Raw genomic sequence first — 26,711 nt, forward strand, 5'->3', positions numbered from 1 at the left:
TCTCCAGCAGACGAGTGTGCTTCACATTCCCATTACTTCTACTGCTCAATTCAACAAAGATTTACTTTTTTTAAAGAAGGATTTAAACATCAAATAGTGCATTCCTGTATTTAAGTACTGAATTGATCAAAGTTTTGTTCATTCATAGGCTCACACTTTTTTCACAGCCAGATGAAGTGAATACCTGGGTATATTTGGACCACTGTACACAAATCACTTCTTTAACTAAAAGAATACACCTTTCAGACTCAGCAATGTATTCTGAATAATTTCCATTAATCTATTCTGCGTGATTCCTGTACTTACACTCTCAGTTACACTGCAAGAAGACTGTATATGTCATAATTTCTAGCTTTGAAGAGAACCATTTAAGTTATCTCAAGCACACCACTATTTTTTAGACAGAATAAACACAGTCATCTGAAATAACAATAATTGTAAGATGACTATCCACTATAAATTAGCCAAGAAAAGATATTTGGTTTAATATCAAACAAAAAGAACAATTCTAACAGCAGATTATCTTCTTCTTGTTGGGAAAAAAGTCCCAAACTCAAACTACATAATTTAAACTATGGAAATCACCCACTTACTTAGCCAGTAGGAAAAGGGAATCTCCAGACAGGAAAAATAGATAAAATAAAAATGTCAACATAAAAATAAAGGACAAAAAAGATAAAGAATATCCAGGTTTATATTTCAATAAAACAAAGCACAATAAAGAAGTATGTAGTAAATAAAACAGTGGGCACAAGAACATGCAAAATTGTTTAATCTCCACAGAGCTGAGTGAAGCATCCTTTTCTCTGAAGAACTACTCTTATCAGGAGGGTGTTTCATGGAGGAGGAAGAGGCAATTGAAGCTAGGAAATGATGGATAGCAATGACCTTTCTATCTGTAAAACATGGGCATATTTTAGGTATTTAATCTTGAGAATTGGATTATTATTAATCAATTATTCATGACAATTTGAATCTATGGTAGATGTTTTTTGTTTTCTTAAATATCACATAGCTAAGGTCCTGCTTGAGAACCAGAAAGGAGATTAAATACTTACAAGCAAATAGCATTCAAGACTGGCATTTTCTTCCCTCTTAAACATTCCTTCCCCTACATAACAGCACCCATTGATGATAACCTATACCCTCTGTAAAAATTCTGCCTAAATACTCTGAAATCCACCTTTATAGCCTTTTTTTTTTTAAGAGGGGAAAAAAAACCCCCAACCTCTCCCAAAAAAACCAAAGACAGTCACTGTGGTAATATGGAGCAGCAAAAACTCCTACAGCTTCATTGCTATAGCCACAGGTTACTCTGCCACATGTTTTAACATTCACTCTTTCTCACTTGCCAAAGGTGAATGATAACAGAAGCAGAACATCTCTGTTACAGGTCCCCAGATCATACAAGGAAAATAAGCAGGAGGTGTTTGCAGATATTTAAAATACACTGCGGAAGAAGAAGGAAAAGCAGATGGAGCTATTCTAAGGATAAGCTAAAATCTGAACCTCTACAACCTGAAATAAAATACAAAATATGTGTGCATCTGTGAAAGGAAAGGAAGAGGTCTCAATATTGCTTTGAAGAATACCCAAGATCAAAACTATAGCTGTTATCTCAATTTGGGAGAACCGCTACGGAAAAGAGACTCTCCCTTACTAAGATTCTAAAATTGTAAGATATAGATAGCAATGGCCATCTTGTGAGGAGTAAAGCCAATTTCACACACCTAAAACCACCAAATATTTGGCAGTTCTTCCTGTTCTCAAATACTGTTATTTCTAGTCTAGCCAAACTTCCAGACATTATAGCTAGTTCTCCCTTTGTCTGCTACAGCTGAAGAATTGTCTTTCTCCTTGTTGTGGTATCATGCTTCTTAGGAACTCGGCAAGCCCCTCTTTACTTGCCTTGTTAACGCTAAACAGAGTGAACTCTACAAGTTTTTCCACAATAAGGCATGTTTTCAACTACTCCAGTCATTCCTGAGATATTTGTGGTTCTCCCCTGACCCTTCTCCAACTGAACACAGTACTCCAGTGACAGTTACGCAAGTGCATTAACAATTAATACAGAAAGGTAATATAACCATTTTCTTCTTACTTAGCTCTCCTCTGTGTATATGTCAGTATACAGTAACCTTTTAAAGCAGTGGTGCACTGGAAGCCAATATTCCTCTACCATGACTCTCAAGCTCTTTTCAAAACCAATTAATTCCTTGGTTGAAGCTTCCTGTAAGATTAGCCATTTACCCAGGATATTATGAAAGTTTTCATTTGGAGGAGGAGGGATGCCCCAAAGGAGGTGGGGAAAGGGCTTATCTGTGGGAAATTTCATCATCTAGAGAATAAAAAAAAAAGGGGCTTGAGAAAAAGACTGCAAGGGCAAGGTGAACTGAAAATGTCTTACTGTGGAAAACAGGGGCAGCATTTTAGTTTATTGATGTTGCCTAGTAAAATGAGTTCACAAGTGCAAATGAGAAATCATACATAATGAAGTCATTACAGATTCTCTAACACTGGACTTCGTTGTTGGTGTGCCAGTATAACTGACTGATTAATCTACTTCCATATAACAGCAGGATAAAACAGCTGTAAACAAGGAAAACCTTGGAAATTAAATGCTGGAAACATTTATAAAGTGAAAACTAAGACTAACACAAATGGAGTATCTATCAACTGTGGGGGTGGAAAACAATCTGCATGGGAAAAAAAAGAAACTGAATCATTAGGATAGTGGTGAACAGTTGTTAATACCTGAGAAAATTAAAGCATGTCCTGTTGAAAATCATTTAAAGAAACAGTTTTGCAGTGGAACATAATGATCAAAACACTGTTTATTTCTAACATCGAGCTTCTTCTAATATGCAATATTCTGCAAACTTTAGTCTAGTGGGGCAATAGATCTGATTGAATCACAGCCATTCTGAGCTACACCACTTGTTACTTAAGATGAAATACCTAAGTGATGTTTGTGATAAACAAGCTCCTCTTTGCTCTACTTGTTCTATTTTTTGAACCTTAGTTACTAGGTAATCAATTTGTAAAACTTTTGCAAGCTACAAGAAGTACTTGTAATTGAGCCAAACACTGTTTCTCAATTTTTTTTTTAAATAGAACAGACTTCCCTACTAATAGGCACAGCTCAAAATATAAAAGAGGAAAACAAAGATGCTTTAATTTCGCCATTTTTGTTTCTTCCGTCTAGAAGATTTTGGCAGCAGGAACATTAAAGGTTAAAAAACACCATGAATTTGAAACAAAGAGAGAATTGCATCATAGCAGCTACTCAAACATGTCTCACAAAAAAGCCACTACTATATTATAAAACTCTTCTTAAGAGTAAGAGTTTTATAAACATCCATCTTTCACCTAAGCTGCTTTTCACAAAGTCAAAAGTAAAACTACTAGTAACTTCAGAAGGGCACAGTTGTGCACACTGGAGCACTGCATCATACATACATACCTACCTCAGAATTTCATCCTATCTTTGCTGTTTTTCCTGCTACTTTTAAAAAATCAGATAACTCTCCCAATCACAGAGACATATAACTGCATGTAACTGTCAAGTCCCTTTACCCTTCCTTCGCTGCTAGGGACTTGCACAATCTGCTGCCATTTATACTATACGCTGAAAAAATTACTTTTTCCTCTCCCACTCCTCCAGTGCACAGTATGTCCTTGCGGTGAACAGATTAGAGGAAGCACAGCACCATCCTATTGTCCTTAGTCCCTTCCTCCACAGTACAGGCATGCTGCTAACTGCTATGAAATAAATCTGCTTTCCCATGGGTCTGGGAATAAGGAAGCCTCTAGTAAGAGGGAATGAAAAGGAGGCCACTCCAAAAGCAGTAGATGCCATACGCACTTTCCCACATCCTCAACACAAGCACAAATCAATTGCTTGTCCAGGGACAGTTAGGTCTAAAATAATAATCTTTTGGGATTAAGCAAAGTCTCAAGTTGTGCAGACAATTGTCCTTCTTTATAGCTCTTAAGAACTATTTCTAAATTGTCAGATAAACATCTGACTTGCTAAATTCAAATTTCCTGTAAAGGATCTAGATAAGTATTCAATATATTAAGGGCGTAAGTATTGATCAGGATGCATTATTTGGAAAAAATAATTAAATAAGATTCCAAAAAGAACTTCAAAGTGCAGAAGTTGATTGTATAGACAAAATAAAAAAAAAAAAACCAAAAAAAACCCAACAAAAAAAAACCCCCAACAAACTGAGAAGAAACATATAGCTCCAGAGAAAATCACCAGTTATGACAATAGCAGGTTCAGAAATATGGATTGACCCCACTGTACATTGTACAGTATGTGTGCAGTGTAAAGACAGACTGACCCTGAAGTGTGTGGTCACGCAACAATCTCAGAGAACTAGAGCAAGACTCACCATTTAGTCCATTTGCTTTCTGAATGCACCCTATAATTAGAGAACAGTTTCTCATGCTGCCCCTCCCTTGAGCAACTAACATTCAAGCATTCACATAGCTTCAAGTTGCATTAGCATAGCACTGGCAGCTGACAGAAATATTTTCGCCTCAGGAGGGTGCAACTGTGGATGATCTTTTGGACAGCCTATGATCTTCAATTCAAGACAGAAAAATCTTGCATACCTTTTTATGTTTTAAAGCATTGAAGACATACACTAGGAATGTGGACTTGTAAAAATTAATTTAAAAAAACCCCACAGTCCCACAGAGTAGGTCTAAAACCTTGTCTTACAGCATACTTCTAGTTTTGAAAGGAGTAACTGCTTTAGGATTCAGAACTCTTTGTAAACTTACACCTGACAAGTACTCAGTGCATCTGGAAGCAACTGCTTTCAGCATAGTTTACTCTGCCACTTAAATTAATAACCTGAGAAATCAAAGGTGATGACACCTAGCACAGTTGCATACAGCAGCTCATGTAGCCACTAAATACACAGATCCCATTACGAATGATAAAGACAATATAACATTAAGGTTTTCAAATGTGGAGGCTATAGAGGTGTATATTATACTGCACAACCACTCAAATACCACCTTTCTTTGAACTCGTGCGTATGCGTCCTGACAGGAGCCATTCCAGGAAATAAATGTGGTAGATGTGCATTACAGTTGCAACACAATTACATTTGACACACATTTAACAAAGCCAACAGGCAGTATGCTGTTACACTGCGAAAGCAAGCCTAAATGACAGCAATTTGTTTTGGAAATACTTACTTCTGATGAGGTCACCATCAGCGTGATTTCCCCAGACGGACTGATCTTGTATCTCTGCTTGTATACTTTGGCTACTGGAAGGCTGTTTTATGTCTTTATCTGCTACTGCAGTATTCTCTTGGTCAGTTTTTTCTACGTCAAAAGAAATTTTAAGGTATTAGTATCTAGGGTATTTTTCCCCCATGTGAACAAAAATTTCAAAAATTAAAAACAAGAGAGCATACAATATAACTTGTCTTAGCATCTCATGTAGTTTCCTTGGAAATAATTCATAATAAAGTTGATTTTCCATTTGTTTTCTTGTCCAGATCAAAATAATTCCTCTTTACGAAAGTCTTTCAGTCACATTGTGCTTAACTATGCAAAATAATACCCAGCAACTTTTGTAATAAGTTACAGTTGAGTTTGTTTATATTCAGTTACCTTCCACAAAATTTTTTAATAAAAATTTGGATTGCTTTATCACACAAAAAACATTGTTTTTTGCCCACATACATGTGGCTCTGCCACATAAAAGCCACAAAAATTCTACAAAAGTCTGTTCTCTATTATTTACAATTGAACATACAACTAAAGACAAATACTGTTGAAACTTCAAAACTTATTAGTACAGAAATTCAGAAAATTTATTATAACACAATTACTTATCTTTCATTAAAAAAAAAAGAAAATCAGCCTTTTAAAAGCCATTCTTGAATAAAAGTCAACATTTAGCCTATGATGAAAGGAAAAATTATTTCTTCTTTCCAAGTATACACAAGATGTAGGGAAATTTTCATGGTAAGTTTATTTGAGGGATTCTTAAGCTTATTTCACAAGAGAGCAGATTTTGTTGTTTTGATGATTTTGACAGTTAACACACGCAGACCTGTATTTTCTCAAACCAAGGTAAGTGACAGCTTTCATTTTCGCTGTCACTAATATTTTAATAGTCAAATTCACACACATAAATCTTTCTGTTCTTGATTGCTACAAGTTTTTCCTACCGGCATTCAAGGAAATATTTAATATTTGCAGTAAATCTAAACGAGCAACTGTTGAAAAGTCTGTTAGCTCTATTTACTTGTTTCAAACAAGAATGTGTTTATAAACCACTTATCACAATGTAATGATATCATATCCTCTAGTAGAGCAATTATTCCAGTCCTGAGACACACAAAAAAAAAATCACTTATTGCTACTGCGACATATTAAAGGTTAGTTTCTTTATGAAACCAAGAGCAGTTTGATTTTAAATCCTAACTTTCTACCTTTGTTATCCACCCTCTTAAACTGAGGCATTGAACATCACTCAAAATAATAAATGCCATATTGTGTGTATAGTAGCACGTGGCTTCAAGCACTGCTGCTTCCCTTCTATTGATTTCCATCTCTGAAATGTCTGACCCTAGCTACCTCTGTGGTACTTCTCTCTTAGACCTCCCTCCCACCACCAATTCTTCAACAACTTGTTAATATTTCTTAAAAGCCCATCCTGAGATGAACTGTTTCACTGGGATTGCCATGAAGTTGCTGAAGCGATCGGGAAGATATCCACTGACTACAATGAGTTTTGCATCTTGCCCTGATGACTTAATTTCACCTAAATACTCATCCTATCAAAAAAAAAATCCCAGACTTTTTCAACCCCTTTGACAGACAATAGATACAAATTACTTCTACCTGATATCTATCAGATACAAATCTGGCTGTATTGAAGTATGATGATTTTGCCTGTGCACTTAGATATTAGGTACAATTGTATTTCAAAAGTGTTCGAAAAGTGCCCTAAAATAGACTGAATGAAAATAAGTGGTGTCCTTAAGACTGCTAGTGTAAAAGCACTCTGCTTTCCACATAGAGTAAGCTTGAATGAGCTATTTTAAGAGATTTTGCTCTTACATTACTTTACTGCAGTAACAACACCCAAGATTACATCATCATCTACCTGACACTGGTAGTAGAAAACTGCAGAGTTACTGTATACAGTTTTCTTGTATACGACATGACTTTGCAGAACTCTACTATTTCATGTAGTAAACAATGAACGGCTCTAAGGAAACACTTAATGTTAGTATTATGGGTCCCTCAGTGTTCTAGATTACATGTTTATATAAGAAATCTGAAGGACTGCAGAATACAGTCAGTTATCATTATTCATAGGGATTTAGTTTTCATTCCTCTGCTTGTTTTTGGTTCTGTATCTTTTTGTCTTTTTTTTTAACTATGTAGGTTGTACATGTTTCATGTTTACTTTTATTATTCTAGCTGGATACGGTAAAAAGCCAGTCAAAAACATGTAGATTATATTAACAGTTAACAGGAAAGAAGAGACACTATTAAGAAGCAAAAAAACCCCAATGTTGCAACTGAACACCAAACAATTTTGATAGGACATTTACAACAATGAACGTTGAGTATCTGTTCTTTGATCTATTGAACTCACATGAAGACTTCCCCACGAATATGCATAACAGAAAGCTACACCATTAAACATGTATTTGGTATCTTACTTTGCCCTCCAGAATAACCCTCTGGAGCAGCTGATCTCCTGGCAGATGCTGCTCTGTGGGTGTGGTGAGCTGACCCCAGGCAGCAGCTATGGACCACATGGCCGCTCCTTCCCTCCCCAACTCCCAGCAGGGCGAGAGGAGAGAACACAAAGAGCACAAGTGAGGAAACGCATGGGTCGAGATACAGTTTAATAAGTGAAGGGAAGAGGAAGAAAAAACAAAACAAATTATGTAAAGGCAATCACTTATCACCTCCCACAAGTAGACTGATGCCTAAGCCAGTCTCTAAGCAATGTCTACCTCCCCCAAAACCTCCTCCCCTCAGTTTTTATTGCTGAGCACGGCATTATACGGTATGCAATATCCCTCTGGTCAACCTAAGCCAGCTGTCTGGGCTCTGTCCACTCCCAGCCCCCTGCCCACCCCCAGCCCAGTTGCTGGAGGAGTGGAGTGGGAAAAGAGAAAACCTTGATGCTGTGCAAGTGCTGCTCTGCAACAGACAAACCACTGGTGTGCCATCAACTTTGCTTTAGTCACAAATCCCAAACACAGCACCACAGGGGCTGCCATGAAGAAAATCCACTCCATCCCAGACAGACTTAGTACAATGGGGCTTTAGAAAAAGTAGACCTTAAGCTACGTTTATTTAAGATTTTTTCATACATCCCTTCTGATGCATCAGAACACTGAAAATAGACAAACACTGGTGTCTTGATTCATTATTTGTTTTTTCTCTTGAATGTGCACCAGGCCTCAGTTTTAGTGCAAAGTAATTTCTTTATTATTCCCTTATAATAAACAGCTGATGATGGGATCATAACATTTTTTTTTAATTCTAGAGATGCAACTACAACATACCAACTACAACCAATCACAGATGAAGACAGTCTCAAAAACACTCTTGAGTCTGTGTTTTGTTGATGCCATCATTTTTGTGTTAGGTGCACAAGAATAGTGATGAGTAGTTTATGAAAGATAACACATTTGAGTCCAGTAAGAATCTGCAAAGACCTTAATCTTCTCTGACATGCCATGCTTGTGGCAGAGCAGCTTTAATAAAACCTACAGTTGGCACAAATACTAACGGCTGGATCTGGCCACAGACAGGTATGGCTTTTTTCTACTGCATCTTCAAATAAATGTATAACACTTCTCTGTTTTAATCAAGCTTAACCTTAAAAATTTTTATGCAATACTTCCTTAGTATTTTAGCTTCCGCTTCCTTTAGAATACTCCTCCACTCTCATATGACTAACCTCCAAAACTGACAGCCAAGAAGAAAAAAAGATGCTTTTCCTAGCAGTTCAAATAACGGAAAGAAAAGACTCATTATGTTCTGAGTCTGGCAGTGCTGAGGCAGAAATCCAATCTCTCTTCAAAACCACAGTAAGTTACTCTAGGTCACGTCACAAAAGCAGCATAGTCTTCAGTTCAGCCCCAGACCAGCAACCTGTGCGGCTGTGTACCTCTCCAAACTTAACAGCCGTCCCTGGGCTGAAGAGCTTCCAGCCAAAACCCCTGCAGGAGTTTCACCCATACAGAAAACCCTGTGATTTATCCTGAAGGTAAGTATGGCACAAACTCTAACTGTGTAGTGAATCCAGAATTGTCAAGAAATAGTTAGGCAAGAAGATCCCTCCAGATTCCTTCCAATCCTATCTTCTATGCCTTTACAAAGTTGCTGGCATATACATCAAACTAATTCCTGAAAAATTCTTAGAACATCCCTCTTTTCAGAGCTATATTTATTCTATCTTTCTCTATGAAAATGTAAAGCATATTGAGTGAAGTCAAATTAATACACAAAACTGATAGAAGATGCAAAAAAGAGAGGTAATTGATGTACATTTGCAGGACACACCTCAAAGAGCTCAAGTCTTTGACAAATAACCAACTTGTCTACCCCAAGTGCTTGTCCATTTGTACACTCACACTGCAGCTGCCCCACACATCCTGCTACATCTCTTGAGTTTACTCAGAAATGGATCTTTATGTTCAAATATGGCATCACACCTTAATGTATCAGTAACTATGTAATATTCATTCTCTGAACACGCCAGAAAAATGGAAACAAGTGTCCACACTAAGTGGCTTGCACATCCTTAGTGTCTTATTGGCAGCTGATTTGTATTCATTAGATGACACATAAGCCTATATGCTGACTCAGCCATCTCTTCCAAGCATGTGAACTATAAAAGTGCTTGACTAGCAACATTACAAACTGGACTTGAGAAACAGGTTTAGAGTTTATCTATTGACACAGGGACACCGTGGATGCAAAACGAGTTTAAAATCCTGTTGCTGCAACAATAGAAGGCTTTGTTGCTATGAGACATTCATTTTCTGTTCACCAACAAATGTGGTGGACCACAGCAAATAACAAGTAAAGCAAAAGTAACTCCTGTGAAAGGCTTCTGGAAACCCGAGTGCATCATTCTCATTAAGGAGAAAGAGACACGCAGAATGGACTGGCACAGTGGAGTCATTGTGATGCTCAAAAATGCAGAGTCAGGAACAGTCCAACCATTTTGCTGTTCAAGGGCGAAGGAATGATGGAAGCACAGGGCAAAGCCTATTTAGGCATCTAAATGTAACCCAGCTGCTGGGACATAAACATGAATCCTTGGAAGGCCTGAGTAATCCCTGAACAAGCAGATGCAGATTTAAACATACATGTGCAAAGCTCAAACCATCCCAAATGGAATTCCGCCCTTCAAATCAAAGAGAAATTAGAAAATGGAAAAAAAAAAAAAACCAAACCCAAACACAAAAGTAGATCTATGAGTAACAAAAAAGTTGAAGAATGTTTCCAAAAGCAAAGATAACAAAATGGTTCTCTGTCTCAAGCCTACAGTGGTGGGGAGGGATTGAAGAGCATGTGGCAAACACTGCATTTCTAACACTTCCTTTGTTCATTAGTATCCTCGCTGGCAAGGAACAACTGTGGATGGTATTTCCTATTGAAAATTCCACTGTTCACAACAGTAACACAAAGGAACCACGATAATACCAGGTTTTACAATGCAACCATTAACAGTAACACCCACCAACTACTTCATGAAATGTCTAAAACTTTTAGGAATTTCACATAACAAGTAAGTTAAACTGTGCTATTCGTGTAACAGAATGCCTATTTCAGTTCACAATTTGACTAAAATGATCTAACTTCATTAATGACTGACTATACAATCTAATTAATATTGATAATCCACAAATTATGGAATTAAAACCTCCATTTAGATGTCTGACTGTTTTAAAACTAAAATGACTAATTTGTTTTTACTTCATTTCAGTGGCTTTCACTGAAATATCTCATTGAAACTTCCAATGGCCTCAAAAATCACACTGAAAAAATCAGTCTCTTAAAATTAAAGCAATTCAATTGAACTTCTTGGAAAGCTCTTACACAGAATTTTCCAGGTGCAAGCTATGGAACAACTACGAGTGTACAACAAGTTTGACAGTCCTGGACAAATTTCAGTTGTGATAAATTAAAAATTAATAGTAACATGCAAACAGGTACTCTGCTCTATTAAAAGTATTAAGAAGTTCAAATACATAAGTGAAAACTTGTTTTCACAAATAATCACACTAATTGTCATGCAGTCAGTTATGAACTTACGTCATTCATCCAACAATGTTTCACATGTGTACAAAACTAGCTTCATGTAAGCGCCAATACTCAGTGGCTATGGCTGCATTAGCAACAGCACAGGCCAATAAAAGTGGGCCTGTACAGTGAAAGAGTTTATTTTAAGGACACATTCCATATTACACGTGTTCCAGGGGCTTTCTGCTTTGGACTAATTCTCAGATTTAATCTCAAAGACTGAAGGCTTATTAGTGGCTGGAGTGCATTAAGCACATTCCTGCAGTGCATCTTTTAGATGATTTTGTCCAAAAGGAATCTTCTCCAGGTCACTCCCCAGGATCACTCCACAATGCAAACCAAAGTAGGGGAAAACAGGAGATTCACTTCAAAACTGCATTGCTGATCCAAATGAAAACACCAGCAAAACACACTCTTCGCTGGATGCTACTTATTAGGAAAAACAAGTGTTTAAAACAAAGAGAAATCTAATTTATGAGGGCCTGGAATAGAATTTGACAATTATTATTCTGATAAAAAAATAGCCTATGAGATGGAACGAAAGTATTTCAAATCTGATGCAAGACATTTACAGTCAACTTTCTGAAATACAAGTCTATCATACTCATGTGGATGTGAATCACTCTAGTGGAACGGCATGCATGTGAAACTGGAAGCAGAAGTATATTTTTATGACAAATAAGAGTTAGACACTTATGAAAGTTGCAGGTATTTTAGTCAGTAATGTTCAATAAATGCCTCAGTACTGACAGACAGCGATGAAACAAATGAACGGATTCACTCAACTCTTGTCAGATTGCAAGTGGGAACATAAAAACAGAGGAAGTATTTGGTAAGTTTGAGCAATCTGAGTGCACTGGTTAACCGTTAAAATAAAAATACATTACTCATAACACTGAGGCGCTGCTGGTAAAGTGCAATAATTATGGTGATAGTAATCGCTGTTGCCTCAACAATGTCCAAATATTCCCCGCAGTAAGTCTTCTGTCACCCAATCTCATCTAGTCTGCACGTTCCTTTAGGGCTCCTCATCATGAAAACAGTTAAGCACAGAAAACATGAAGAGGTTTGAATCACATTCTTGAAAAGGAGCACGTGCTTTTTGTACTTTTCTGGGTGGAAGTATTAGTTGCTGAATATGGCGTTTTCAGACACCAAATCAGAACTGGATCTCCATCCAGCAACAGTGACATGCTTTGCAGAAGAGAGAACAGTCACTAGACTTCTACATCCTCCTCCCCCAGCCCACTAAAAAAAAAAAAAAAAAAATCTCTAGATTTCCATCATCTAAAAAGTTATTTAAAAGTTCTTATAGTTGAAGTGCAATTATCAGTCTCAATTTCGCAATACATTTTTTTATTATTATTTTATGTATTTTCTTTCTAAATTGAGAAAGTTGCATCAAGAGGAGCATGGCCAGCAGGTTGAGGGAGGTGATTCTGCCCCTCTACTCTGCTCTGGTGAGACCCCACCTGGAGTACTGTGTCCAGCTCGGGAGCCCCCAACGCAAGAAGGACATGGACCTGCTGTAGAGGGTCCAGAGCAGGGCCACAAAGATGATCAGAGGGCTGGAGCACCTCTCCTGTGAGGACAGGCTGAGAGAGTTGGGGCTGTTCAGCCTGGAAAAGAGGAGGCTTCAGGGAGACGTTATTGCGACCTTCTAGTACCTAAAGGGGGCCTACAGGAAGATGGGGAGAAACTCTTCAGTAGGGTCCGTTGTGACAGGATAAGGGGGTAATGGTTTCAAAATAGAGGGAGATAGATTTAGATCAGATATTAGGAAAAAAATTTTTACAACGAGGGCAGTGGAACACTGGAACAGGTTGCCCAGAGAGGTGGTGGAGGCCCCATCCCTGGAAACATTCAAGGCCAGGTTGGATGAAGCTCTGAGCAACCTGATCTGGTTGGAGATGTCCCTGCTCCTTGCAGGGGGGTTGGACTAGATGACCTTTAAAGGTCCCTTCCAACTCTAACCATTCTATTATTCTATGATTCTACAATTATTCACTTGTTATTCTAGGTTACATTTAGTTACCAAAAAGCAAAGGCAAAAGCATTCCAAATACCTCATAGATGGCCATACTTCATTTTCTAAAATGTGGCCTGATTCTCTAAATATAGTACCACGTTCATTGAATCTCTCCATGGTTTATTAAAAAGGAGAGGTTTTAATGAAAAAAGCTCTACCCACAGTAGAGGCAATAATCACAACATGGCCTCTAACATGAAACATTTTCCTTAAAGTGGAGAGGCTAACGGTGACTAATTGTCACACTCCTTGCTCAGAGACATTATTTTGGCACCTACCAGCCAAACTGAAATGGTCTGCACATAGAGATGACACTACTCACTGACTACGTTACACAGCACAGAGGGAGAAGTAGTCATAATTTGATTCCAAGGCCTGTGGAGCTAAAGGAGAAGAGAGATGGTATGACAAGGATCTTGGACAAGGATGCATGAGTAGAGCTACACTTTTGAAAGAACGTGGAAAAAATAAATTAGATGCTAGCAGAAATTAGGTTAAACCTTTCATCCTATAGACTGTACCTTAGAGCAGCAGACTCCATTGGCACAGATAATGGTTTAAAGACTGAAACTGAGTATTGATGTTGCCATAAAAGAAGACACTATAATTTCATTTGCTCTCATAGCATGTTTACTGTGGAAGGTCAAAGTCCAATAATCTTTCTAATATTTATACATTAATTAAAAATGAATTAACAAGGAAGAATAATGATGGGGGAGATGCTGAGAAAGTATGTTGGTTAAAGTAACACATAAAAATTCTTTTAAAGTTGCGAAAGCCAGAGCAAGTCACATCTGCAGGCCAAACTACGTCTCAACCCACAGTTTTCACCGTATCTACAATCAATGTATATCCCTGCAATGTGCCTAAGCTTTATTACTTTTGTCTTGTTTTTAATTAGGTTGTGGGATAGCTATTTGTTCAATATTTAAAATTCAATTGAAGTTTATTTTCCTTTCATGGAAAAATACAATTTGGCTTCAGCATCTGAATGTATAAAACAGCAAGCAGAAGGAGCACTTTGAAAACCTGGATTTTTTTATGATACCTCACAGAACTACAGAAGAAGGGAAGTTTGTTCTCAGGATATAAGGTATCCATACCAGTTAAACAAATACAGAAAGCATAATAAAGTATGCTGTTACCAATCAAAAATTCTTTCTCACTACAACGCATTTAATACTTTATTACACATACAACATCAGACTTTTTTTCTGTTTAAGGAATCTCTATTCCTAGGTGGACACAGATTTCTGGTATCTCACTGTAAATATATGGAGTCATCACATAAATATGATGATGTGATTTTAAGTAAAGTAGTAATTATTTAAAATTATTGCAGATTTTTCCAAATACCTCTAGCCTATTTCCAGAAATAATATGAATTTCAACCACAGCTTCTAAAATTATCGCCAAATTCTAGAGAAGTCAGTGGACTTTTGGATGTCCTGAGGGTAGTATAGAAAGAGTAGGGGGTGTTGAAAGTCCCAGGCATATTATCTTAGATCTTCAGTCCTGGAATATCTGGACTACCTTACCCTGTAACCACACACTGCAAAGCTGACAACAGAAATGCTGGAATATAGACTGGAAATGTTATGAACTCACCTCTTCCTCTTTCCACCCCCATTTCCCCAACAGACTTAGGCTAGAAAAAAGCAACAAATATCCACAGTTATCCTTAAATCTAAGTTCATTAGAATAAAAATTGTGTATTTGAATGCTGAATTCTGTACAAAAAACAGCCTTGTCTTTCTATGAACATACATATGCTTTAAAATTGAGCGTGTGTCTTGAAAGGTGTGGCCAGTGAGAAAACCTGAATCAATATATGGCACTTGTTTGTACCTTACTGATCCCTAAGAAAGTAACTTAATAATCCTCCACCTCAACAGCTGTCGGCTGTAATTGTGTCATTCAGATTTTCTGCATGTAACTTGTCTGTGGACAGACCTATATTTGTTTCCTTACTTTTCGTAACAAGAACAGTATGTATTGAAACTCTTACAAAATGGAATCACATTCAACTTCATTTCACAGTGAAATCTCAATTTAAAGTGGCACTGTAAGAATGAGGTCACCTTCAGGCTAGTTAGTTCACTGACTTACATCAGTAACTTTGATGTATGGCCTACATGCAGAATCTAACCAGTGTGGCCACCTGATCACGACAGAGAAAAATAACACACTGAAAATAAACATGTATTACAGACACTGATGTTTCTGGCAAAAACATGATTCCAACAGTTCAATTCTGCATGCTTCGTCTTCTGTATCTATTTTTTAATTATTATTTTTTACTGTTTAGAAGTTATGAGTCATTCTCTAAGACAACAACAAAAAAAAAAAATTCCCAACAATAAGATAAGTATAAGCCAATTTAGTATGTCTCCCTGCCAGAACATTTTTCACTTAGCTACAGATACTTTCTGGTTTCTCAAATGAGTCTTCAACTTTGATTTCACATAGCTATTGATTTTCCAAGTTATGAAAACAAGACTGCATCTTTAATCCACAGTTGCACAACTGTGTTACCAGGCTCTGCTCCAGTTAACCAGTTATGAATAAAGTTACAGTTTTTGTCTGTTCTTCAGAGACTTTTAAAACTGCTGTCAGAATTCTGGAAAACAAAGTTGTAGCTGTAAACAGCAAAAATAATTAAGTCTCATCTTCACAGACCAGGACTCAGGAGGCAGACAGACTTCCCTGTTTGGAGGATAACCTGCAATACACCTTGTCAAACTTCTGTACATGAAGGTGATCAGAATGTCAATGTATTTTGTGCAAATGCAAGCAAGACATAACTTAAATAATTTCTCTTGAAGATGAATGTACTTTTAAACAACCACTTCAGAACAGCTGATACGAGTTAATACTCTCAATACAAGTGAATACTCTTAGAAACTGGTTTTAGCTGCAGCATCACAGAGTAATCTAAGAAAAAAATCAGCAAAGTGACCTCCAACCTGAACAACACTCCTGCTCTTGGATCAACCTTCATCAATTTACTGCAAGATCTGGAAGGACAGCTTTACAGGAAAGAGCTTCTAAACAGAAACACAAAGCCGAGAAACAAGAAAGTGATTTTTAAGGGGCAGCATCTGCCTCTGAATGACTGCAGTTCTTCAAGTACTTGAGAACCGCTGCTGACATCAGTGCATTTTTTTTTTTTTTGCATTTTCGACATAGGAATTTCTGATTAAAACAATAAAGAGGTGAAACTGCTAGAGTTACACCAAAGAGGGGAAGTCGGGGTGGAGGAGAAAGAGAAGAAGGGTTAAAACCCACAAAACAAATCAGTAAATATATCATTCAAATAAAAGGCGCGACGATTACAGAGAAACTTTAAAGCAACTTACCTCGAGGGAGAGAGATCAAAGAGCTGTTTTCAGTTGGAGCTTGCTCTGGCCCTTCAGGCCCCGGAGGAAGAGGTTCTCTCGCTTGGGACATCTGCCAGCTCTATCACCGAGCAACAAGGAGCCTGCACCCCCCTCCAACAAAACTAACACGCGACCCTGAAGGAACAAGCAAATGAAAGGGCTCGTTAACGTATTTTATGCAGAAAACTCACGGCTCGGGGGCGCGGGACTGAGCAGGGACAGCACTGCAGCGCCGGCAACTTGGCGGCGCGGCAGCGGGCGCGCCGCCCACCCCCCACGGCGAGCACCCGCGGGGCCGGGGGGCGGCGGCCGCGGGGCGGGGGCGGCCGCGGGCCCTCGGCCGGGCGGGCGCGGGGGGTGTTCAGGGTGGGGGGGAACAGGGGCCGAGGGGAGCCCCGTCCGCCGCGGCGGAGCCGGCGGGCAGCGCGGCGCGCCCTACCTCCGCATTTCCTCCCGCTCCGCCGGCGGCACGCGGCCCGCCCCCGCGCCTCGGCCGCGGGAACCTCCGCGCCGCCGCCCCGCGGCCGCCCACCCCGCGCCCGCGGGCCTTCTCCCCCTGGGCAGGGGCGCGCACAGCCTGGCACTCACAGCCGCTGTCCCCCCCACTGCCGCCACCGTCACTCCTTCTCCATCATTTCCGGACAATGAAACACCCCGCTCCGGCGGGCGGCGGTTGTGCAGGTCCCGCCGCCCGCCAGCCACGGGCCTGCCGGCTGGGGTACGCAGGGCCGGGGCCGAGTGGTGGGGCGCCTCGCTGCCCCCCGCCCCCAGCCACGGAAACTCCCCTCCGCAGGCCGTGAAGAAGAAACAGGGAAGAAGGGGCGCGCGGGGGGGGGTGGGGGGGGGGGAATGGAAAGGGAGGCTTTCACGCCTGAACAGGGTTTGCAGCCGCCGCACTTGGCAGCGGTGCAGAGGCCGTTTTACCGATGGAGCCGCGCGCTGCGGCGGTTGCTCCCCTCCCACCAGTTGCGCCCGAGGAGCGGGCAGGCAGGCGCGCGGCAGGGCGAAGGCCGCCCCGGCGGCCCCCCCTGGCCTTTCCAACCCCTCCTGGGGACCAGTTCCAACCCAACCCAACCCCAACCCAACTCAACCCGCTCGTCTACCTCAACTAGTAACGTAAAGATAGGTCTCTTTTCAAAAGGACTTTCAAGCACGTATACAAAAATATTCAAAGGCTGGAACAAGCATTTTTCAAAATTAAACCCTAGAGAGCAAACTGTTTCCTCCGCTGTCCCCTACCAAGCGGTGTTACCTGTGCCTTCTCGATATAGGAAATACATTTCTTTCCCATGGCACAGCTCGATATGATGGTCAGCCTCTGTCCCTGCCCGCACCATGGAGTACTGCGGTTACGGCTCAGGTGTGTGCTGGCGTCCATAAGCTACGCGCTTTACTTTGCTGACACTGGCACACTATATCACCTTTCTCTATCAAAGTGTGCCCATGTTTAAACTCTAATTTCCTTAGACTTTTTTATTACAGTTTAGTAAATAAACTTCACTAGTATGTCTCATTACAGTGTACAGCCAGGTATTTTGGGGGAAACAGAAGTAGGAAGACAAAATAGCCACATTACAGACTATCAACACCCTAATGTAAGAGACTACAACTGATGGATGTTTATTTTGGTATCATAAGTGCTAAGGAATATGGTCAGGTATTAAAAGTTCACTTCTTAAAGTTTAGCATTTCCCTGCAATGCTTACACACCAACCAGGCCAGGGTGTAAACACCTGAGTAGGAGCCAGTTCTGTGTGAGACTCCACATGCTTCAGGGCCTCCTCTTATTTCAGAAGTCATCAATAATTTTGCACCACTGTATAGCTTTATATTGTTCATTATTGGTGTAAAAGAGAACAGTGTGATGAAAGGTGCATATAGTTTCCCTTGGGAAATACATTTTAAAGTATTTAAGTAACCTAAGATGTCCTTTGGTAGAACATAATCTGTCTTTACACTTTTTCATTACAAAATGGAAAAAAAAAACCAAACATTTCATGTGGGGTGGAAGCTATGTAAAAAAAAAAATCAATTTTGGGCACACAAAATTATTATCGTACTACATAATAATAATAATATTGATCTCAATATCTACACTTTTCATCTCTGAAAACATTGCATAACTTTTCCGTAGTTTCCTCTTTCCTTGCTGTCCTGGGGGCAGAGCGATTGAGACATAAGGTAGACTGACTTACCTCAAACTCCCAAGTGAGTCAGTAGCAGAAGAGAGGTTATGACTCATACTCAACATACAAGCTTGTGTTTTTCCCTCTGAAACTGGAAACATAGCAGAGAGCAGTGGGAGGAGCAATAATTTAGCCAACCACACCCTGCCTTCAAAATATTTAATTGGATAATAAATGTCTATGAAGAGCAGACACCACCCAGGGTTGGTGTTCGAGGGGAGGAGTTTAACCTTATCTGTGAAACCCATACGGTGAACTCCATGGCATTCGATTTATCTTCTTAAAAAAGATGATGGGATGAACTTAACCTGCCACGGCTGAGCTGTGTAGCAGCCTACATAGAGTTTAAAGTAAGTAAATGAGTGGATGAGTATCTTACATTGATATTGCTTAGACAGCAGCTGGTCCTAACAGAGTCACCAAACCCTTCTGGTCCAAGGAAATCCACCTCCGTAGAGCACAAACATGAAAACAAATGAACAGTAGGATGCCTAAAATGAAATTAGAGACATGCAGATGTAACTCTTCCCATAACCGGAAATGGAATAAAGAAGTGCATTCTCTTTTAGAGAAGCAAGTGGCTCCAGTCATGCTGTACATTACCCTGGGAGCAAGAACTCTTTCTGCTGTATGAGATTCTTGTCCAGGTTTGATGTTTTTCTGCCACAGGATGGATTCCACAGTGGGGAGAAAGGGAATATGAGGCTTAATGACTGCTTTGTGGTGTGTAAAGCTGCCAAGTAAGAATTAAACTCAGTGTAAACATGAATTTAAAGTATGAAAATATATTTTTCTCCATTTAATTTTTTAGTGTAAGAAAGATTTTGTTTCTGTAAAATATTTTCCAGCACAGATGGCAAAAAATTTCATTAAAATTGATAAATTATGAAGTAAAACATAATAAAATATTCTCAAATGAATTATTTCTGATGTGACTCCAGTGATGTCCAAGGAGTTGCATGAAGATGAATTCAGCTCTACAAGCTTTATTCTACTTAGGGCAAAACAGATCACATGGCATGGTTTATGATAGTTTCAGCTCTTCCTTATAGATCAAGCGAGTAGCTCGCTCAAGCAGGTAATAGATCTCAAATGAAAAAGTAACAGATCATATATTGAGGCATGCAAAATGACGTTTCATCACAACAAAATGTCAACTAGTCATTCATTACATTCCTACAAATAGCTCAAGAAGAAATATTCAGTATTCAGTTACAACTAAGTGTGCTGGATGGGAACAGTTAATTTACTTGTATATATTCCCTTCAGTTGCTCAGCTTTTCTCTTTGCAGTTAATATTGCACCTTGATAAAAAAAAAAACAACTTATTTAAGATGTCAGAAGAAACTTGAAATTCAGCAAAAGTGAATATGTCAAACTCTGCACAGATTTGTTAATGCATTCAAGATTATTTGGAACTTATCTTGGCATTAAACATCATCTCAGCAAAGACAAATGGTGGACAACAGCATCTTTTGGGTTAACAGGACAGGAAGTTTAAGGGAATATTGCTTTAAAAGGGTGACTAACTGAACACAGAATAGGATAACATGAGCTATATAGAGACTTAGTAAATTTATAGTAACTTAATGAATTTACCTGAAACACTTAGTCATAATAATCCTAGAGACTCTATTTATAGCAAGCAGAAAAAAACACCCTAAGCCACATATTTCTGTTGCTTTTCAGGTTAACAAGGCTCTTTTTGCTTCTGCAGCCTGAGCAGTAGCTGGATCTGGCATCATTCTACATTAGTATTTTGTGCACATTCCTTACCGTTGTGAGTATTCATGAAATTTACATTATCTTTTCTCAGCAGTATCAAACTAATTGCCAATATCAAATGACATTTGCAAAAATACCATATCTAGAGTTACACAAAAATAAAAATATTTCCATATGAAAAGAGTACCTACTCAATTCTTCCCAAAAATATTAAAATGAAACATACTAAAACAAGCATATTTTACAAATAGAATAAATAATGCAGCAGAACAGACGACTGTATGTTATATTGCTGTGTGAGATCATGGTATCACATCCAGAGATCTATAAAAATTTAGTTAATTTTGTGCATCTTCAATATGAGTTTGTAATACACAGTACAGTTGCTCCTTTTGAGCTGTCAGAGAGAACACTGTGAATGAGTATTAAAAATATTGTGCATTCTGTGTTATATTTTCATAATACAGAATGCTCTTACATACTGTCTCTTATTCCTAATACATATTCAAAGCATATATCGCAACAGCTCCTTTGGAGCCACTAACCTGTATGCTGTGAATGTATATTAACAGCAGAATGTATTTGCATATTATGAGTCCATAAGACTGAATGCACAATCAAACCTTTGATAAAAAGTCATTGCTATATATACAAGCAGAAGTTATTTTCTCATGCTTTTCACAACTGTGCCATCTTGCACAGTCGTTTCTCACCCATATCGTTACAACACAGAGAAAAAAAAATCCAGTACTGCAACAATTCTATGAATTACAGTTTTCTTGGAGTAAAATATTTCATTAGGTCTTTTTTTTCCTCTCTTTGTTCTATCTTATAATTATAACCAATATTTACTTTAATTGCCTGGATTTATCCTCTTGTTTTTTCATTTTGTCATCCATAGAAATGACTGGACTAAGGTCTTAGCATCAAATGCTCGTTTGGATATTACATGTAAAATACAGGTCAGAGCAAAAAAAGACCCCACAGAAACAAACCTTAGTCAGTTCTACTAGTATTTTTAGCTATCATGGTTTTGTTTGTTTGTATATTTGCCTAAAATAACAGTGGGGGGTTTTTTTGCCAGTCAGAAACATACAATTCTCTAGATTGGACAGAACTAAAATTACAAAATAAAATTACAAAATAACATGATTACAAAACTTCATTTGGATCAAAAAGTTATTGTTTTTCTGTTTTCTATTTTTCTGTTTCTGTTGACAGCTGAGGATCTTGGCAATCCATGCACGTAAATATGCAAAAAGGCACCCTTACTTGTCTAAAACAAGTAATTAAAGGAAAAATAGTCTTCTGCCTCAGTTTCTTGCTTTTCTAAGTGAAAGTAGTGCAAATCGTGGGTCCAGGCCTGATATAATTCTCTGTCTATGCTCACAGAGTGGGAATTTTCCCCGAGAAACAAAAGAAAAGCTAAGGATAACTTGGCTTTTGTCCAGTTCCCTTCCTCACCTTTTAGAACTGTTGGAATAGCTAGAAAGACACAAGAGGACACTATCTATACCGTTTCAGGGACTGCGTAGTGTTCATACCGACTATTCGTTTTAAAATACTTTCAGTTGTATTATGTTAATAAGCAGTACTGAAAGGTATTTTATAGTTCTGGTATTACCCCAGAGACGTAAACTCCAAAAAGTATTCAGATAATGCATTTTGGCAATTAATGGAGAGTATAAACTACCAACCATACAAGAAGCAAATATTTATGCATGACTATAATAATACCTCAGCTAAAATATTAATAAAATCAGAAAACACAAATTAGATTCAGAGTCTTCCTTATAGCTGGTACTTTTGGGTCTCATGTATGGGGATACAGTTCTGCGCTCTGAATGACAGACACAATTATATTTTCCATTAATATGTGTAATATCTACCACATATCAGAGAGAGAGAGAGAGTGTGTGTGGACATAAAATTACGGGAATTTTAGTGTGTTCCCTTTAGAAGAAATGGTTACATTTTAGTTTAGTGAGGAAGCCTATTACACTGTACAAATTCCTTCATTTCTCTTTTCCTTTTTCTGTGGTTTATTTCAAACATTTTAAAGTACTAATGAAAATTATGTAAAAGTCACAATGTTGGAGTATAATTTTATTTAACATTGTTTTACACTATAAGAGCTATAAATGGGCTCCTGTAAACTTATACAAGCAGCTATTTTGAGGACTGAGGTGTTTTGTTTTTTTTTTATGATTGTAAATAAAAGTAAGATAGTTTGTACTCAATTATTTTATAATCCTAACATGCTGTTTTCTCTCAGAGATTGTTTCAAGATATAAATGCCTGCGGGCTGTAAATTACCTTGATAATCAGTGATCAACAAAAACAATTTAAATACTTTTCTGTGGTTTTCCAAAGTCAGCTTTACATTTTCTCAATAAATTATTTTTATTTTCAATTTAATATACTTTATTATAATAAAAGTAAAGTTTTATTGTTGTTACCACAACCAAGTAAAATTTAAGCAATTTTGGCATGAGAGCTTTCACTGTAGAGTCTCCGGTATTGCAGTCCTGTATCTCTGACCAGTTCCATGATTTTTGCCCAATTTTGTTATGTTAGTAAAATGGATTTTTTAAAAGTTGGATTTTTTATGTAATAATGGTAAACCAATTCAGAGCTTGATCCATTACTCTCCAGAGTCTAGATAAACTTTCAAGCACACTATTATTATGGCCTTGAAGAAGATTTGACACCTTAGGTTTTTAGGGTAAAAGCATACCTTTTGCCCTAAAGGTACGCTTTTAATTAGTTTACACCATAAATATAATTAAGGGAGGAGCACAAATGCTACTGTCATTTTTTCTCAGGCGTTTGTCACTTGCAGCAGGGACATGAGATGTTCCAGCCCGCTCCATTTTTCCAATCTCAACATCAGTCCGTTCAGAGGCTGGGAATGGGGGTGCTCTTTGTATGGTCACCCCATGCTCTCACTCCAAAACAATGAATACTTCTCACCAGAATTATATCTTACCTCTTTGTATTACCGTTTGTGGGTAATTCTGAAAAAGAATCATATAAAATTTAGAAAAGGGTGATTTAAGTGCTCTCTCAAAACACCGTAACATCACCAAGGTCTTGTTTTCTTTAGGAAAAAAAATACAATTTACATCTGGAAATCTATGTGAAGGAGCAGTCATGGTCTATATTAATTAAGTACCTCCTTTGTTCTGCCATTGTAATGGGATCAAATATGCTAAGAATTAAAAAAAAAAAACCACTTTAATTTGTGAGAACGTGAAAATTATGCAAGTCATGCTGTAAAAGCTTGGTGCCGTATGTGAAGTCAGTACATAAACCCTAAATCTTCAGAAACATATAAGTTACCAGCCATTGAATTTTCTGTTTGTAAAACTGTAACTGCAAAAGACAAAAAATGAGGGTAAGCAGAAACACAAAGCCATGCTATTTTTTCCTTTATAATATCAAAAAATAACTCTGTCTTGTGATATCCACAGCTTCTAATACCTTGTCACACTTTAAATTCTTCCCCTTTGTGAGATCTGTTATGGAATGAGAAGTGGTGAATAGCACCAACAAGCTCCCATGACAAAGGAGACAGTTTAATACTTTTTAAAATAAAGCAGAAGATATTTGATCTCATTTTCTCAACATAAATGAGTGAACTTGGGAACAGTGGGGTGACTTTGGCCTCACATTGATGCAAACAGAATCGCAATCTTGACCCATGGATACAGCACTCTAAAATATTGCATTAATTTGCTCTGCAGTTTGTAGGGAAATACAAAATTTGAGAATTTGGTAAAATAAAGTGAAGGTTTTAGAAATACACAACAGATTTCTGTACATATACATTAATGTTTGTCTAAGTATCTGTCTAGACATTTCTAGTTAACTACACTCACAAAGTGCATGCGTAAAGGATATGCTACGGTAGACCATGAGATTATCATTTATCCTCATTTGTGAAGGTGGATGCCTAGAACTCATGAATGGAAAAAGATATATTATAAAGTGTTTAATCCTAATCAATATTTATTAAAGGAGACAAAGTAAGAGTAAGGCAAACCTACAGTACTTTAGAAAAAAAGCTACAAGTTGGATTTCTTATCTTGCAATAGTTAATGAAGTTCTATGATTTATTTTAACCCTGAAGTGGGTTTTAAAAAACCCTAATTATATTAATGTACTAAAAGAAATACAATTGTCACTTAGTTTCATTAAGCATGACAGGTGACAGTTCCAAAGATAAATGCTGAAACTTGTGAAAATTGCAAGTTCAGGTTGAAGTGACAGTAATATGGTAGCAATGGGATGGAATTGTGCTGCTTACTACATTCATCAATACTACAATTTATTTTTAATCTATGAAGAATGTTTGATTTCATTAATTTATGAGTAGGTTCTTTCTACTTAAGTCTTCCTTTTGGTCTTTGGATTTTGGTTTAGTTTTAAAACATTCTGGCTATTTATAAATCCACAGGCAATCTCATAAAATATCACTGTTGGGAAGGAATCAGTTTTCTGCATGCCATGTACAATTTGGGAGATTGATAATATAACTAAATCAATTAAAGGGGACATGGCTCTATTAACACTGGAAAAGTTGTACTATTGTCAGCTGTGCTATACTGTGTGCAAAATCAGAAGATTAAAATTTGCTCAGTTTATGACATCTGACTTATCTTTGCAAACCACAAGCTACACCCTAGCTTTTTCATTTCCAGCTGTGAACACATACACTACTGTACCAAGTCAGTGTTATACTGAGAGGATCTTACTATAAAATATTTTCATTACAACTTTATGATTCAAAACACAAAACACACACACACTCTCCTTGCTGCCGTGCACAGATGGAGTTTGCTTATGTTGTACTTTGTGATAGCCCACATAGTTGATTTTTAGGACTTTGGGACAAGCAAGCAGTTAAAAACTCTCATTTTTAATACAGTTAATGAAAAGTGGTAAGGTGTGTGTACAGTAGATGTTTATGGTCAACTATTGTCAAGAATGCTTGCAGCACCTAGAATAAGCACGTATCTTCTTTATGGTTAAATAATGTATATACAGTAATTGATATGTAAATTTAAACTTCAAAAATGGCAATAATGAAACCATTTAAGCAATCTCCTTCACAGTACTGTGAAATCAATATGTGAAGGGTTTCTGGAGCAAACCTTTGGCTCTGGTTCGGGATACAAAACCCTTTGCAAGTGAAAATACAGGCAGTACTGAGTATCAGGCAGTACTGAAAAGTACCCCTGTCAACAGGTCTAAGCATGTCTTTGACCCCATTAGGGTCAAGAAATGTAAACATTGTCATGTTGAATGTAAGTAAATATATTATGTCAGGTGTAAATGACCATGAACCTCTTGGTAGCTTTCTTTGCTAATATCATGTATTTCTACTCTCTGCATGTTGTATAAGTGTTAAGTTGTGGACTTGCAACTTACGTTGTTCTTTACACCTCCTGTACATCTGGCTCATTATTCTCATGACCTACCAAAATTCACACATAAGTTGGTAATGTCTCTTAAACTTATTAATCCAGTTTGATTAAGAGACAATGTTCATAGTGGAGGAGTATATGAAGCAATTCATAGCTTTTGAAGGTGATTAAATGCTGAAGTGGAGCCAAGACATTCGATATTCACAAGAGCTATTTATTGCTGGAATATTCCAGCGACATGAACATTTTCCCCATCAGGCAGTAAGAGAAGCACATTTAACAAACAATATTAAGAAGACAGATTTTTTTCTAGGTAAATGAATGTTTGAAATTCTGTGATGTAAGTTCAGTCGAGAACCCCTACTTGTGTCCCATGAAGGGCAGGTATAGGTAAAGAATAGATAGAATTCAGAAAGAATATATTCCTCTCCCTAAGAGCAGGACTGAGTACAAATAATTGCATGAGGGAGTTACCTGTGTAGAAATGGAGGGCTGAGACTGGAGCGTGAACATACGTTATTTGAGTTAGGATTTATGACTCGCTTTTGTATTGCTACTGTAAATGAGTAACAATTATCATCTGCCAAACTGGCCTGTTAGCACATGTTGGAAACAAGTCCAAAGCGGCTGCAATTCTCCGGTC

At 38.0% G+C, this 26,711-nt stretch overlaps 1 protein-coding gene and 1 long non-coding RNA gene across 10 annotated transcripts in view; one reads left to right on the top strand and one right to left on the bottom strand.

The window, feature by feature from the left end:
- The window catches only part of MDFIC (MyoD family inhibitor domain containing), a 51,672-nt gene extending 32,617 nt beyond the window's left edge, over nt 1-19,055 (bottom strand). Inside the window, exons 1-3 of one of the 2 annotated variants that reach the window (XM_086747603.1) lie at nt 18,924-19,055; nt 16,708-16,863; nt 5,218-5,349 (exon numbers count right to left, since the gene is read on the bottom strand). In XM_086747603.1, the coding sequence (XP_086603729.1) occupies nt 5,218-5,349; nt 16,708-16,798 (223 nt within the window). In that variant the 5' untranslated portion in view covers nt 16,799-16,863; nt 18,924-19,055. Of the gene's footprint in view, nt 1-5,217; nt 5,350-14,956; nt 14,997-16,707; nt 16,864-18,923 lie in introns of those variants that run through there. The other variant, XM_086747610.1, reaches the window with a different exon arrangement.
- A 63-nt stretch (nt 19,056-19,118) lies between these two features.
- LOC147601993 (uncharacterized) overlaps nt 19,119-26,711 on the top strand; it is a 35,199-nt gene continuing 27,606 nt past the window's right edge. For 6 of the 8 annotated variants that reach the window (XR_015258550.1, XR_015258548.1, XR_015258546.1 and 3 more), the window contains exons 1-2: nt 19,291-19,654; nt 20,604-20,694. This is a non-coding gene — a long non-coding RNA (uncharacterized LOC147601993). Of the gene's footprint in view, nt 19,265-19,290; nt 19,655-20,603; nt 20,695-26,711 lie in introns of those variants that run through there. The other 2 variants (XR_015258553.1, XR_015258555.1) reach the window with 2 other exon arrangements.

Source organism: Chlamydotis macqueenii, chromosome 1 (assembly GCF_036417535.1).
Source record: "Chlamydotis macqueenii isolate bChlMac1 chromosome 1, bChlMac1.mat, whole genome shotgun sequence".
NCBI classification, from domain to species: domain Eukaryota; kingdom Metazoa; phylum Chordata; class Aves; order Otidiformes; family Otididae; genus Chlamydotis; species Chlamydotis macqueenii.